Below are 13,392 nucleotides of genomic sequence, written 5' to 3'. Positions count from 1 at the left end.
TCATCCGATTGCGATGAAATTTAGTTTGTGCTCTCTCTTTTATTAGAAAAACCTAAATATAAAAAATGGGGAAGATTGGATCACTATAACGTCCAAAACTCACAAAAAATGTGGGCCCAGTCGTTAAATGTGATGAAATTTTGGTTAATTTTTCCCCCTGCTTTTCACTCCCAGAAAATAAAGGTTATATTATAAAATGACTTAGGCGTAAATACTCGCTTTTTCCCAATGTCTGGAGAGATTTTTTTGTTGTTCGAAAAATTCTTTTCGCGAAATTATGCAAAAAGAGGCTGAAAATCAAAAATTACATACATTTGCGCAGTCGCGCGCAAAGATCAAATTATGCATTCTAAAACTACATAAAATTCTCTGAAACATTTGTCTAATTTCAAGACCTGACGGTCCGGTTCTCACACTTTTTTTACTAATAATCTTTAGCATCTAAATTTCAAAGTAATTTTTTTGGTAAGAAAATAGGAAAGTACCAAATAAATGATAAATACCTTCACCTGAATATTCCACGATGTTAAAATAATTGATTACAGTTGAAAAAGAAACATTTAGTTTAATGGGTTAATCGCTAAAGGCAGCTTAACTGATTACTCGGTTTCGCGCCGATTCCCGTATTTCTTTGGAAATGTATCGTTCGTGAAGAAGGGGGGGGGTGAGTAAATAATGTGAAATGTGGTATTTGTGACTTTTGCTTTTCCCTCTCTAAGTCCAACCGGTTTTTTTCATCAACTGTCACCATGACTTTTTTCTATCTGCCTCCATATAGTCGCAACACTGTGCGTCCCCGTGATCATCATGTACGCCATCCTTGAACCTTAGTTAGTTTGCCTTTTCTTGTAGATCTATCTACGGAGGGCCACCACCCCGTGATGCCGTAAAATAGAATGGGACGCACCGCCGCACAATATGAGTCTTTCAAATAAAAAAACCAAAACATTTGTTGTGTAAACTTTAAATTTTGACTTTATTATGTACTCTACGTACGCATATTTTTTCTATATTTGTTTGTGTACTTATATATCTACAATAACTTTAGTCTATTCATAATTCTTATAATTTATCACTACTTCATTGATGTTCATTCTTTTCGTGTTTGGCAATCAATCGGTTAAGTAATTAAATCACGTATCTGATCTACGCATATATGTACGTACGTACATATAAATGTATGTTGCATGAATTATTTGCATACTTTCATTTCTTTAAATGCTCATTAAAATACAAATGTACATTTCTTCCTTAAGCAAGCAAGTCGTTATCACTTTTTATTCTGTCCTTAAAACTTACAAACCCTTAGCACTACATGCGGCATTTAAATTATTTATTGAATATATTTACAAATTAAATTAGTTAGCAATTAAAATACTTATACGGCACGTATGACCGATTTATGTATACATATCTATATGTATGTACAACGCCTATTCGCCCAGCAAAAGATTTGCACTCAGCCTTCAACTGTCACCGCACAACAACTTCGCCGCAGTTATGTTCATTCCTCAGTTTTGGTCACCACCGATACAGGCGTTGAAGCGCTGCTCGCCACACTTGGCGCCATGGGACTCTTGGGCGAGGCTGCGGCCGATGAAGTCAACGTCACACCACCACCCGCCACCATTGATGTGGGCACCAGACACGCGAGCGCCGCTGCAGATTGTTGTTGAGTAGGTGGACTGTCACGCGGACTATTACTGCACGGCGGACTAACTTGTGCGGCAGAGTGTAAGGATAGATTTTGCGGGTAGCCAGCAGCGAAGATGCCATTCAAATTACTCAAACCCATGTATTGTGAGAGCAGCGTATGGAAATTGGGCAATTTGTAGTGCGGCATAAGGCTGGGTGGCAACAGAGCGGGATTGAAGTGCTGATGTAAGGCAAAATGTGGTGGCCAAAACTCAGGTGGCAATGTGGCTGGGTGGCCGGGGATGCCATGTGGAAGGGGAATACCAAGCGGAAAATCGGGCAAGCCTGTAAGGGAAACGGAATTGAAATTGAATTCATTAGTGGAGGTATGGAGGAATGTCAAACGCGTTTTTTTTTTGCATTGCATGCGATGTTAATGAAAATTAGTAAATACATAGTAAATTTTGAATATACTAAACAGCAAGACGGTAGTACATAATTTGTTAATAAATATAATAATGCGTATCGGAAAACGTTATTCTTTGTTGAGCAAAAAACTTAAGCAAAGGTAATTAAAATTACATTAACGTCAATTTGGGCATAAATCAAGTCGCGTGGGCAGTTTGTTATAAATAATGGCATGAACAAAAGTGAAATGAGAAGCGTGAAGTACTTAGTTAAAAAATAATAAACAGATTAAGAGGTTCAGATAAAGAAAATAAATCTGTTTTAAATAATATAAAGAAAGGAAAACTACCAACCTTGATCGGGCAGCAGATATCCGTTTTTGTCCTGATTCATAAATTTTTCGCGTTTGCGCCACTTAGCACGACGATTTTGAAACCAAACCTTAAAATAGAAATAAGGAAACAATTTATAAAAAATTAGTGCATTTTTTAAACGTTAAGTGTCATAAAAGAAGTTCAAATACATATGTATGCATATTTCAAGATACGAAATTCGCTTGGAATCACTGCCAAATTAGCTGTATTGCAAAAATAATTGCCGTGTCTAATTCTATGAACACAAGCATTAACCAGCAAACAAGCCAGCTGATAGGCCCACACTACCAACAATATAGATATTTATGTGCATACAAAAGTAATATTTATGAACATTAGACCGTACCATAAAAAAGTTTGTAGTACACTAGGGTGGCCCAAAAATACACGTGGGAGGAAAAATGTTTAAAATGTGAAGATCTCATCCCATAGGATTTTTCGAAATGGAAAAAATAATATCCGTATTTTTTTTTTGTTAAAAAAATTATAGTTAAAACTACCTCAAAGTCCATGAAGTTTCCGATGTATTTTATATGGCGAAACAACACTTTCTCTCTCTCTCTGTCACAAAATCCAAATGTTTATTTAACCATTATTTAATAAATAGATACTATTTTTATAGGTCTCCCGAAAATCATAAAAAAAATTCAACAAAAAATAGTTATAATTACAAAACGGTTAAGTAAATAATTTGATATAGTTACTGGAATTCTACTAAAGAGAAGTGAAGCTTTCGGATCGAAAAATATTGATTTTCAGAAATTCTATACCATTTCTACGAAAAAGTTTTTTTTCTCCATATAAAATAAATGGAGAACTTCATATTTAAAAAAAAAAAAAACCCGTGTAAATATTCTGTTTTTCCACTTCGAAAAATTCTAGAGGGTGAGAGCTTTCTATACACTTTAACTTTTTTTTTTTTGACCACGCAATTGTAGATACACCCACAATTCTTAAGTACGTTGCAAGGCGATTTCGAAAAAAAAGTGTTTTTTTCCTAACAAGGGGTCTATTTTGTCATGTCTGCGGCGTTTACAGTCGAATCTTAAGGCATAATAGGTCGCTGCTTTTAAAATTTTTTCTGTTCTAAAGCTCATTGACCTCAAGTACCCCGTTCTAGTACTTACACAGCCGATCTTCAGTTTCTACCACCTCAAGGAACCACCCTAATGTCAGTGAATCAAAGCTTACCAAAAATTATTAAACTTTTTCTAACGAAAAATTTCGCTCCTACATGAAATTAAATTTTTTTTGGCAAGCGTAGCGGTCGGCTTTTGTCATTTTTCGTCATATCTTCGGCATTTACAGTCGGAGCATAAAGCATGATAAATATATCGATATTTTTGTCTTGAGGAGATAATTTTGTTGCGCTAAAGTTCATTGGCCTCAAGTACCTGGTTCTAGTACATACCAACCAAATTTGAGTGCCTAGCACCCTAACGTACCATCCTAACGTCAATAATTTAGAGCCCACCAAAAATCATTAAACTTTTGTTAAGGAAGTATTTTGGTTATTCTAGTAGAACTATTAAAAAATAATAATAATTTATTGCCCAACGTTGCTGTCAGCGAAGAATTTAAAATGGCGACCCCTAGGCTCGGCCAAAAAAGTTTTTTTCGAAATCGCCTTGCAATAATATTTTAGACTCAGGGGTGTACGGCTAGTTTTTTTTTTTTGGTTTGCTTGTAAGATGGTACAGTCTAATGTACATACATATGTAAAATATATGTACGTCTATATGTAAAGTGTTCACATTTGCCTGGCCACTTTGCTGCCAATAGCAATCAACCCTCTTTTCACGCCTTGATGAGGTTAGCGGCAGCAGTTGGAGCTGCAGGCAATACAATAGAATCCAATCGGAAGTCAGCTGCTCCTCTGCTTTTCTTCGTCAACAACCCTACATTAACCCCAACAATGCTAAGCTTCGACTACACGAAGAAAATGCGCATTTAACGCCCTTAACCTAAGCGTATTTATGTGCGTATGTATGTGTGTATGTAAACCCCAACCGCTGCCATCATCATCACAGCAGGTGTTTATATGTATCCAGTTGACTGTCGTCAAGTAATAACCCTTTGGTAGATTTGCAGCCTACCTCTAGCAACCAAGGACCACATAGCGCCATCCCTCATCTACACTTTCCAGGCGTACTCAATCTCCTCCAGTACTGCAAACAATTATTAAATGCAATTTGCAATTGTGTTTAAGTCGAGTGCGCCCAATTTGACAGTAAAAACAACAACAACAAAAACAAATGTTCAATATACATATTTGAAATTTGCACACATGTGTGAAGAAATGCAATTGGTTTTCGCAATGTCCTGCTACATGTGGTAGCGTGTAATACCAGATTGACCAGTGAGTGGCTGGAATAATAAGAAACGCGGACAATCGTCATTTCTTTCTTAGGGATCATGCCTCAGTATTTCAGACAGAGGTGTTTGCAGTCCTCAAGGCCATGGACTACGCTATAGAAAGTAGGTAGAGAAAACCAATTACTTAGCTCCAATCATTATCCGCACAATCTTGAAGTTGTTTTTTTTTTTTGGTTTAGGGTCAACAAGTGCCCCACCGCTGTTGCTGGAAACTGGATCTGGAAATCCTTCAGACGAATTTTTATTGCGGCCAGAAAGCCAAGTATGCATCTTCGAGCCAATTTTTATGGAGCAGATTTCATAGGTGGATTATTTTTTAAAATCCTCTGTAATATCAAATCGTACTCTCTTGAAATAGCTCTGCAAATGTCACGACTTGGCAAGTCGTCCAATACTGGACCAACTTCTTGAACTTTCTTATATACTTACAACACTCAAGTGAGGCATGTTAGGTTTCTTTTTTTTTTGTATACGAGCTAAGAAAGACTGCTTTAAAATGTTTCCCATATGAGCAAGTCTCACAAGTTATTACATTTTTCGACACAAGCGTGATTTTGTTCGAAAATGGTGACACACTTGTCTTAGACAATACATTATCTTCAGTTTTGCATAAAGAACAAGATTCCATCGCGAAATTGTATTTAAATGAAAATTAAAAAAGAGATACTAAAAAATTTAAAAATAACAGCTCGTGATCATATACCCGTAGTTGTGTGTAACGTATACGCCCCATACACCACATTTACACGGCAGGCCTTAATTTAAAAGTCATATTATTTAAAAATAATTAAATGTTGGCGTGGAATATTTTTCTACTGTACTGTTGATGAATATATATGTATATATTAATTTCGGTTAAGGCGTGGCGCACAGGGATCAAAATTCAGAGTACTCTATGAAGACGTCTTAACCGACCAAAACTTGTATGTGATATCTGTGACCGTGGTATTACCGATTGAAGGGGTGAGACTGAAAAAAATCGCTCATTTCATTTTTTAAGGACCACCCCAATGTATATATAATATGTCGCCTGTTGAAAATGCTAACAAGAGAAAAAACTGTACAGTGTCCAAATAAACCCATTCACATGTCCAGTTTAAAATGTTAAATTACCAAAAATTTATGTCCAACTTTTGAATGACCACAAATTTATGTCCAGTCCAATACATGGCAAAAAATGTTATGTCCAGTTATTAAATTACGTAAAACTTATGTATATTTATTGTTTACTTTAAAGAGTTCAAATAAACTGCTCACCTAAGATAGCTTGTGTCTCAAAAGTATCCATCCACATGTATGGTTTTAAGTGTTCAGTTTTTTATGTCCACTTTTTGCAAACCAATATTTGCTGTCAATTTCATGTGCACAATTTTAAATCATCAAAAATTTATGTCCAACAATTAAATGGACATATATGTATGTCTGGTCGTAAATTTATGTCCCACTTTTCAATGGCCATAAATTTATGTCCAGCTTTTACATATCCAAAAACGTATGCCCACTTATTAAATTACCAACAATTTATGTCCATTTTTATATTTGCAAGGGTTCAAAAAATCCGCAAACTGGTAAAGCTATGACCGCAAACGAATGTAATTTTCTAAAGCCAGAGACTACTAAAGGAATTTCAACATCCTTAAACAACTTGCACAAACTTAACTCGCACTCATGTGCACGCCACTATATGACAAACATACAGATTTACATATGTACATACAGATAGATATAAATTTATACATATAAGTATATTTGTGCATATGCATAGATAGTCGAATTTCATGATGGGCGTAGATGGAAAACATTTCCGCTAACATGCTTGTAGTTGACAGGCAGCAATTTTAAAGGACATGCATGTAGATATGCACACCCACACAAGCGGGTATCCCAATAGACTCCAAATGCATAGATACATAAATACTTAAGTGCCCAGATCCTTTTGATGCTTTGCTCACCTTGTGTTGCGGCTGGGGCGTGTCTGCGGCCAATGTGGCGGGGTGTAAGTGTAAGTGAAATATTCGCTTGTTGCGGTGGGGTATTAAGAAAATTAATTGTTTGTAAGCAAATTTGCACAAAGCTAAGGACCGAAAAAGGACGACATACATTTCTAAAGCTATACAAGCATAAGCGCTGAGAATGTGTTGTAAAGTTCACAAAGTTGAAAATTTCAAATTGGCTAACGTTTAAAGAACTTTATAAGCTATTGTAAAATACCAACACTTCGAGAAGGTCGAGCTGGCATGTGAGCTGATGAAATTTCAAACAAATTATATACGCCAATTTCACCAGAAAATTCGTGTATAGAAGCTGGCAATGGTTAAACTTGGGAGGGTGGAATTGCGAAGATGAGCAACAACAACCTCCTCCTGGTGACTGGCGAGCTTCGCTGGCGGCTGCGTCGACTGTTGGCCAACAATGCAAGCAGCAATGCGAGAATAAAATTAGTAATGATTTCCTGGCAATAATTGCTCTAAATGGTACCATCTCTTCGAAACAACAATGCAGCAAGCAAAGAGCGTGTGAGCGTGCAGGCAGCGGCAGCGCGGGGATGGGGGTAGATGCATAAAGATGATTATTGCAATAAAGACGACGAGCTGGATGGCTGGGTGTTGTCGGTTGAGTTGTCTAACGGTGTTGACAATTTTGTCGAAGATGCAAAACATTTCTGAAAGCCTGTAGTATGTATGAACATTAGACTGCATCACCAAACAAGTTGCTGTTTCTTCCGACGGGATTACAAAATCTATTATAATTTAGGACTTCTACCAAAATATTTCGGAAAAATATTAAGATTAACGTGGGCTGGACCGGTTTGAAAATACCTCTAAAAATGGAGTTTAAGCATAAAAAATATTCAAATTTTGTATCAACGGAATCATAATAATGAGAGTTTTGATGCTGTTTCTTAACTTTTTTCAAAAACTGGTTTAAGAAAAACTTGAATATTTGTATGCAAATTGTTTAAGCTTAAACTGTTTGGTCATCTGAGTTGATTTAAAAAGAATACTTAAAAACCTATTTCTATGAATAAAAAACTGAATTTTTGGAGGTATTTTCAAATCGATCCAGCTAACGTTAATCTTAATATTTTTCCGAAATATTTTGGAAGAAGTCTTAAAAGATAATAGATTTTATAATTCCAGTGGAAAAATAGTACCGATTTTTTTTTTTTTTTTGTATAGGGAGTGATGCAGTCTAATGTGCATGGTTATGTGTATTCATATGGGTATAATGTACTTTATAAATGCAAATAAGTACATGAGAATTTTAATTGTTACAAATACTACTCTGATGTTGAGTTATTATTTGTATATTTTCCTTGTGCTGAGATGAAAGGAAGAATTGTAATTGTGACAACAGATTTGCGTTATTCACTTATGGCAAAAGGAACGGATGTGTTGTCATGCTTCCGGGTATGCTCATTGCCTGGCTTAATGATATCAACAGCAAAATATATGCTTCTTGATTTTGCGCTGTAGTCGCCTAAGCGTTTCTTGCCGGTATGGTGGATCTCAACAATTTGTTATTGAAGAGCAAGACCAAAAAATTAACACATTACCAAACTCATCGTAAAGGACTAAAATTTTATTTTACCCAGAGCATTTTATTGGGCTGAGAATTGGTCCCCAGTTTTATATTTATTGATCTTCTCGTATTGTACATTGCTCCGGAGTCTGCTATAAGACTCCTAGGACTGGGTTTATTGAACGAAATAACGGTGGGGTATAGTTAGCAGTAGTAGCTCTACTTTTCCTTCCAATATTAGAAAGGTAACTGATCTCCTGTACAGTCTCCTTTGAGTACTTCCATTTCCTTAAGCCGACTGCGCTGGGAAATTTGATATCTCCGCTGCATGATTTATACATCAATGCCTCCAAAATGTAAAGCGAGCTCTCCTGGTACAAAGACGTATTTGCGATCGCCGAATACGGTCGATTTTTTTATCACTTCCTTGACTGTCGAGCGGACCAAAGTGTAGCAAGCACTCATGGATTATCGCCTTTTGTTAATACAGCCACTTATTTAGCCCACTAATCCTACTGAATGCAGACACCCAATTCAACCTAACCTATTCCTGTGGCTCTAGCATCCTTCACAATAAAGTTTAGAACACTTTTGAATATCGTAAACAATCCATGGAGTGCAATGTGGTATAGTCGTTCATCTTGCTATACACTTAGAGTTGCGCAGCTATACTCAATCCCGACTCTTGCGCCCTCTTTCGCGCACTTTTGGCAATGTTAGCAACCTCTGTGCGAAATGCGGTAACAAATCCGATTGGAATCTGGTGTCACGGTATAAAGAGGGGGAGGGGAGCATCGGTGGGGTCATTCCGTTTGTTTGGTTTAAGGGCTCATTGAAGTCCGCAGCGTCTGTTCACCAGTAGGTGCGGCTGCATAAAGGCATCCGTGTTGAAGCAAGCGGCTCGCTATATAAGCGTTTAGCCGGTTGAAAAACATTCATTCCAGCAATGTGTTGGTCGCTCGGCTTGATGCCCGTCACGTAAAAACTTCAACCCAATGAAAAGAACAGAACAGCCTCGGACCACTGCCTCCTGCCCCCCAAATGTGAACGATCCTCGCAAATGGAACAGTGATAACTCTTGCCAACAGGTGCTACTTTGGGCTCGGTAGGCGTAGAAATGTGGAGGATGTCGAACAAAAATAAGAAGGTTTTTGGGGGCTTTCGAGAGAACTATTCTACGCAAAATCTGTGTGCCGAAGAAGGAATAACATGACCTTTTTAACGACATGGACAACGAAAGCTAAGAGCGCCCACGACCAAAATGGAAGGACCAAGCGCGAAAGGATCTGTATGCACTCGGAATGAACAACTATCGCAAATTTGCAAAGATGTGAGGCAATCGGTGTAATGTTTTGGTGTCAGCTCAGACCGGCAAACGGTTGTAGTGCCTAATAAGAATAACAACATTTTGGGAATGTGGCTACTATTAGGTTATTTAGGTATGGTTCTGCATTGGCCTTGATCTAGGATAAAGCCTATACCCCAATACGGAAACTTTTGTTTTGAAATAATAAAATATCTGTCGCTTGTGCTTATAAAAACGCTTAGGTTCAGGAAGATTTTCATGCCTCCACAAAATTAGTTTGTTTCCCCGGATTGCATAGTTTTACAGCCGAGGTTGCTTAAAAATCCAAAACCCCTATACAAACATACATACATATGTCGATCAATTTTAAATATTTTTAAAGTATAAATTCCTGGAAAGTTAGGCGCGCAAGCTCTTGTGAAATTTTTTTAATTCCAATAAAAATATAACAGCTTGTCAATATAGATACATAGATACATATTTACATGAGCAAGGAAGCAAGTATGAATATATGTAAACATGTTTATAATCCAACAACCCTATCTAGCGAGATATTATGAATAAACAATCGCCTGATACTAAACCTGTTAGTTACCAGCCAATTTATAAAACAAGCGTACAAATATACATGTGTGCATTAGGGTGGTCCATAAATGCATGTGAAAAAGCAAAGTCGGAATTTTAATGCTATCACCCCCTAGGAATGTTCTATACCGAATACTCCTACTTTTTATATTGAAGTCAAAAAATATTTAGAGTTCGCTCAAAGTTTTCCATGTATTTTATAAGAGAAAAAACCTTTCGTAGAATTGGTGTAGAATTCGTGAAAATCAAAATTGTCGATCGGAAATCTTAGTTTCTTTTCAGGAGATTACCAATAATAATACCCAATTGTTTATTTAACCATTTTGTCATAGTAACTCTGTTTTATTGATCCGCAAAAAGGCTCGGAAAATGCAATAAAAAAAGATTTTCAAGAAATCTATACCATTCCTACGAAAAGTTGTTTTTTTTTCACCATATAAAATACAATAATAAATTAAAAAAAAAAACAGGGGTATATTTTTTCTATATAGAACAATCCGCGGGGAGTGAGAGCACTAAAATTCCGACTTCACTTTTTTTGGAACACCCTAATGTGCATACAACTGTTTCTGCCACAACTTAACCCATGCTTAACGTATGCTTGCATATGTGACCAATACAATTGTATACTTTTTTATGGATTTCAGTTTTTTTCCTGCCTCCTTTTTTTATCGCTCAATTTGCCGCCAGTCGCTCATGTCCTTCCGAGTGCATTAAATCCGAAAATAATTGCCATCTTTATGCCAACATGTTGGGTGCAGTTCGCGTTGCTGAGTCTAAGCGCCTTTTAATAAAGCAGACAAACACACACACACACACCCATGTGTGGAAAAGTGTGGACACCACTGCCAAAGGTTCATTTAATGCGCATACAAAACTCAATTGATTCAATGACAAATAACAACAACTACATATGTGTGTGTGTGTGTGCAAAAGGACATAGTATTAGAATGAAAAAACGGTGTGGTACTTGTGAGCGATTTACTGACTACTAATCGGTGCATTTAAAAATGTAACAACAAGCTGAAACCGCCAGCCAGCCGTTCATTTATCCTCCACCGGGCAGGGCAGTCGGTATATTTACATACATGCGAGTATGCGCTGGTTATGCGAAAAGCAATTGAATTGTTAGCGAAAGTGTGAGCGTGTATTATGTGATTTTTGATTTTTTCGCAAACAGATACTATCAATGACCAATTTAGCTAACAAACAGATTTTTGTCTACATACATATTTATTCACATATGTATCTAAATAGGTAAGTCCTCAAACGTATTAAAATCTCATCATATTGAGGATGTTGGGTGAAAAAAGGGACCAGCCACGATTGTGTGTTTTTTTTTATTTTCACTAAATCCGTTTTTGTTAATTTCACATACAAATTGCCAATACGCGTTATCGCGCTTTGTTGTTATAAGTTTTTTATTGCCATCATTATGGTCCATATTGAAGTAAAAGGGATTTCGCATGTATCTACCCGTAATTTTGTCGACTGATCATCAAACACGCTAACGAGGGGTGAATGGTTGGCATACATATGCTCAGGCCATCGATGTTTATGTAAAATTTGTGCGTGGCGTTGTTAGGTCAAGTTAGTAGATACAACAACCGAAACAATAGGGGCGTAAAGCAGTCATTTTAGAATTTCCCTTCATTTCTCTCCCCTGTTAAATGACTTTAAATTCGTAAATAAATTCATATGCATGTAAGTGTTTCGTGTCAAGGATGCGTATTCAAAAGAGCTTAAAGATAAGTTATTTGATTTGCAGTACTTGTAGGTAGATAATCGTGTGCGATTATATAAGGTTGAAAGGCACTCCGGAGATGACTGATATGAGTATCAGGCGAACCATTTATGCACATAACATCTAATCCAGTTCTAAAAGTTCCCAAAGAATCCATGTATAAACATCAAATTTCTTAAGCGATTTCTAAGACCTGGAATTCGTAAAAAATTTGTTAACGCTCCCATACTCCCATAGATCTAAAATCGTTAGTTAGACTCAATGTTGCCAGATTCGCAATTTTAATTACCTCCTAGTACAAAATATCGAAATTTCCTATTTGAACGAATAAATTAAGATTTATATTTCGCTTTATTAATACATCCTAGACTGTCAGTCTGTTTTTCGGAATTAAAGTAATTTTTAACATCTCTGCATAGGATTTGGAAGTAAGAATTTCCATCGCTGACTCAGCGTTCTCATTGGAAGTCATGTCAAAGTCCTTTTTTAGATAGTTCCTCAAAATGCACAGATCGCAGTTTTGAGTTCCTAAAAACTTTTCTGTCTGCTCTGAATGGTCTTATAGGGCAATTCTGGCATAGGTAGTAAAAAGTCTTTCGTAATACATGTATCATACATACTTAAATATCTAAATCTTTTTATCTCATTTGTTTGTAAGAAAACATTTTTCTGTAGACTTAATAAATAAATAAAAAAAAGACAAATGAAAGACAGATGGCAAGCTAGTTCGAAAGACTTTTGTTATTCTAGTCTTAGAAAAAAAGCTCTCATTCACCACTCGTGGTGAAAAGCCACTTTGAGAGAAGGCTCTTGCATACCATTTAGCCCATTCCACCAACCGCAAAATACGAGTGGGTAAGGCACAGTTGTGCCAATCGAGAGGTCCGAGTTCGAGTCCTAGCACAAACGAGTTTTTTGCCCTTCTTTTTAATCTACTTTTTTTCTCTAATTTTCTGTATTTTAAAAAGGATATATATATTTTTTGTTTAATTTTCAGAAACTTATTTTATGTACTTTTTTAATTTTTTTATTTTTTTTTAATGGTTTGGTTGTTATTGTTTTAAAAATAATATTTTTTTTTAATTCATTTCATATTTTGGAACCGGTATTATTTTTGTTTTCGTTTTTAAATTATTTTTTTTTTAGTTACATTTTCTTTTAATTTTTTAGATTTTATTGCGTATTGTATTTTTAAAATTTCATTTACTTTTTAAAAATTTATTTTATTTATTTTTTCTTTATTTCAATAAAGTTGTTTATACTTTTGTTGATTACATTTTCTATTATTATTTGGGGTTTATTGGTTTATGAAAAAAATATGTTTTATTTTATTTAATTTTTAGCACATTATTACATTTCTTTTTATTGTTTTTTTTTTAATTAAAATATTTTTAATCAAATCTAATTAAGTGTTATTGCCTGCTTTTTTAATATTTTTTTTT

The 13,392-nt window shown here is 35.8% G+C and overlaps 1 protein-coding gene across 1 annotated transcript in view; it reads right to left on the bottom strand.

Moving 5' to 3' along the window:
• Positions 1 to 1,036: 1,036 nt before the first annotated feature.
• Positions 1,037 to 13,392, bottom strand: part of LOC118743667 (homeobox protein orthopedia) — a 37,945-nt gene continuing 25,589 nt past the window's right edge. The window contains exons 4-5 of the mRNA XM_036476432.1: positions 2,397 to 2,484; positions 1,037 to 1,980 (exon numbers count right to left, since the gene is read on the bottom strand). Coding sequence (XP_036332325.1) covers positions 1,505 to 1,980; positions 2,397 to 2,484 — 564 coding nt within the window. The 3' untranslated portion in view covers positions 1,037 to 1,504. The remainder of the gene's footprint in view (positions 1,981 to 2,396; positions 2,485 to 13,392) is intronic.

The sequence above is a fragment of the Rhagoletis pomonella genome, unplaced genomic scaffold (genome assembly GCF_013731165.1).
Source record: "Rhagoletis pomonella isolate Grant_MI unplaced genomic scaffold, Rhpom_1.0 Rhpom_scaffold_00007, whole genome shotgun sequence".
NCBI classification, from domain to species: Eukaryota; Metazoa; Arthropoda; class Insecta; order Diptera; family Tephritidae; genus Rhagoletis; species Rhagoletis pomonella.
This window is presented reverse-complemented; position numbering and strand designations above follow the sequence as displayed.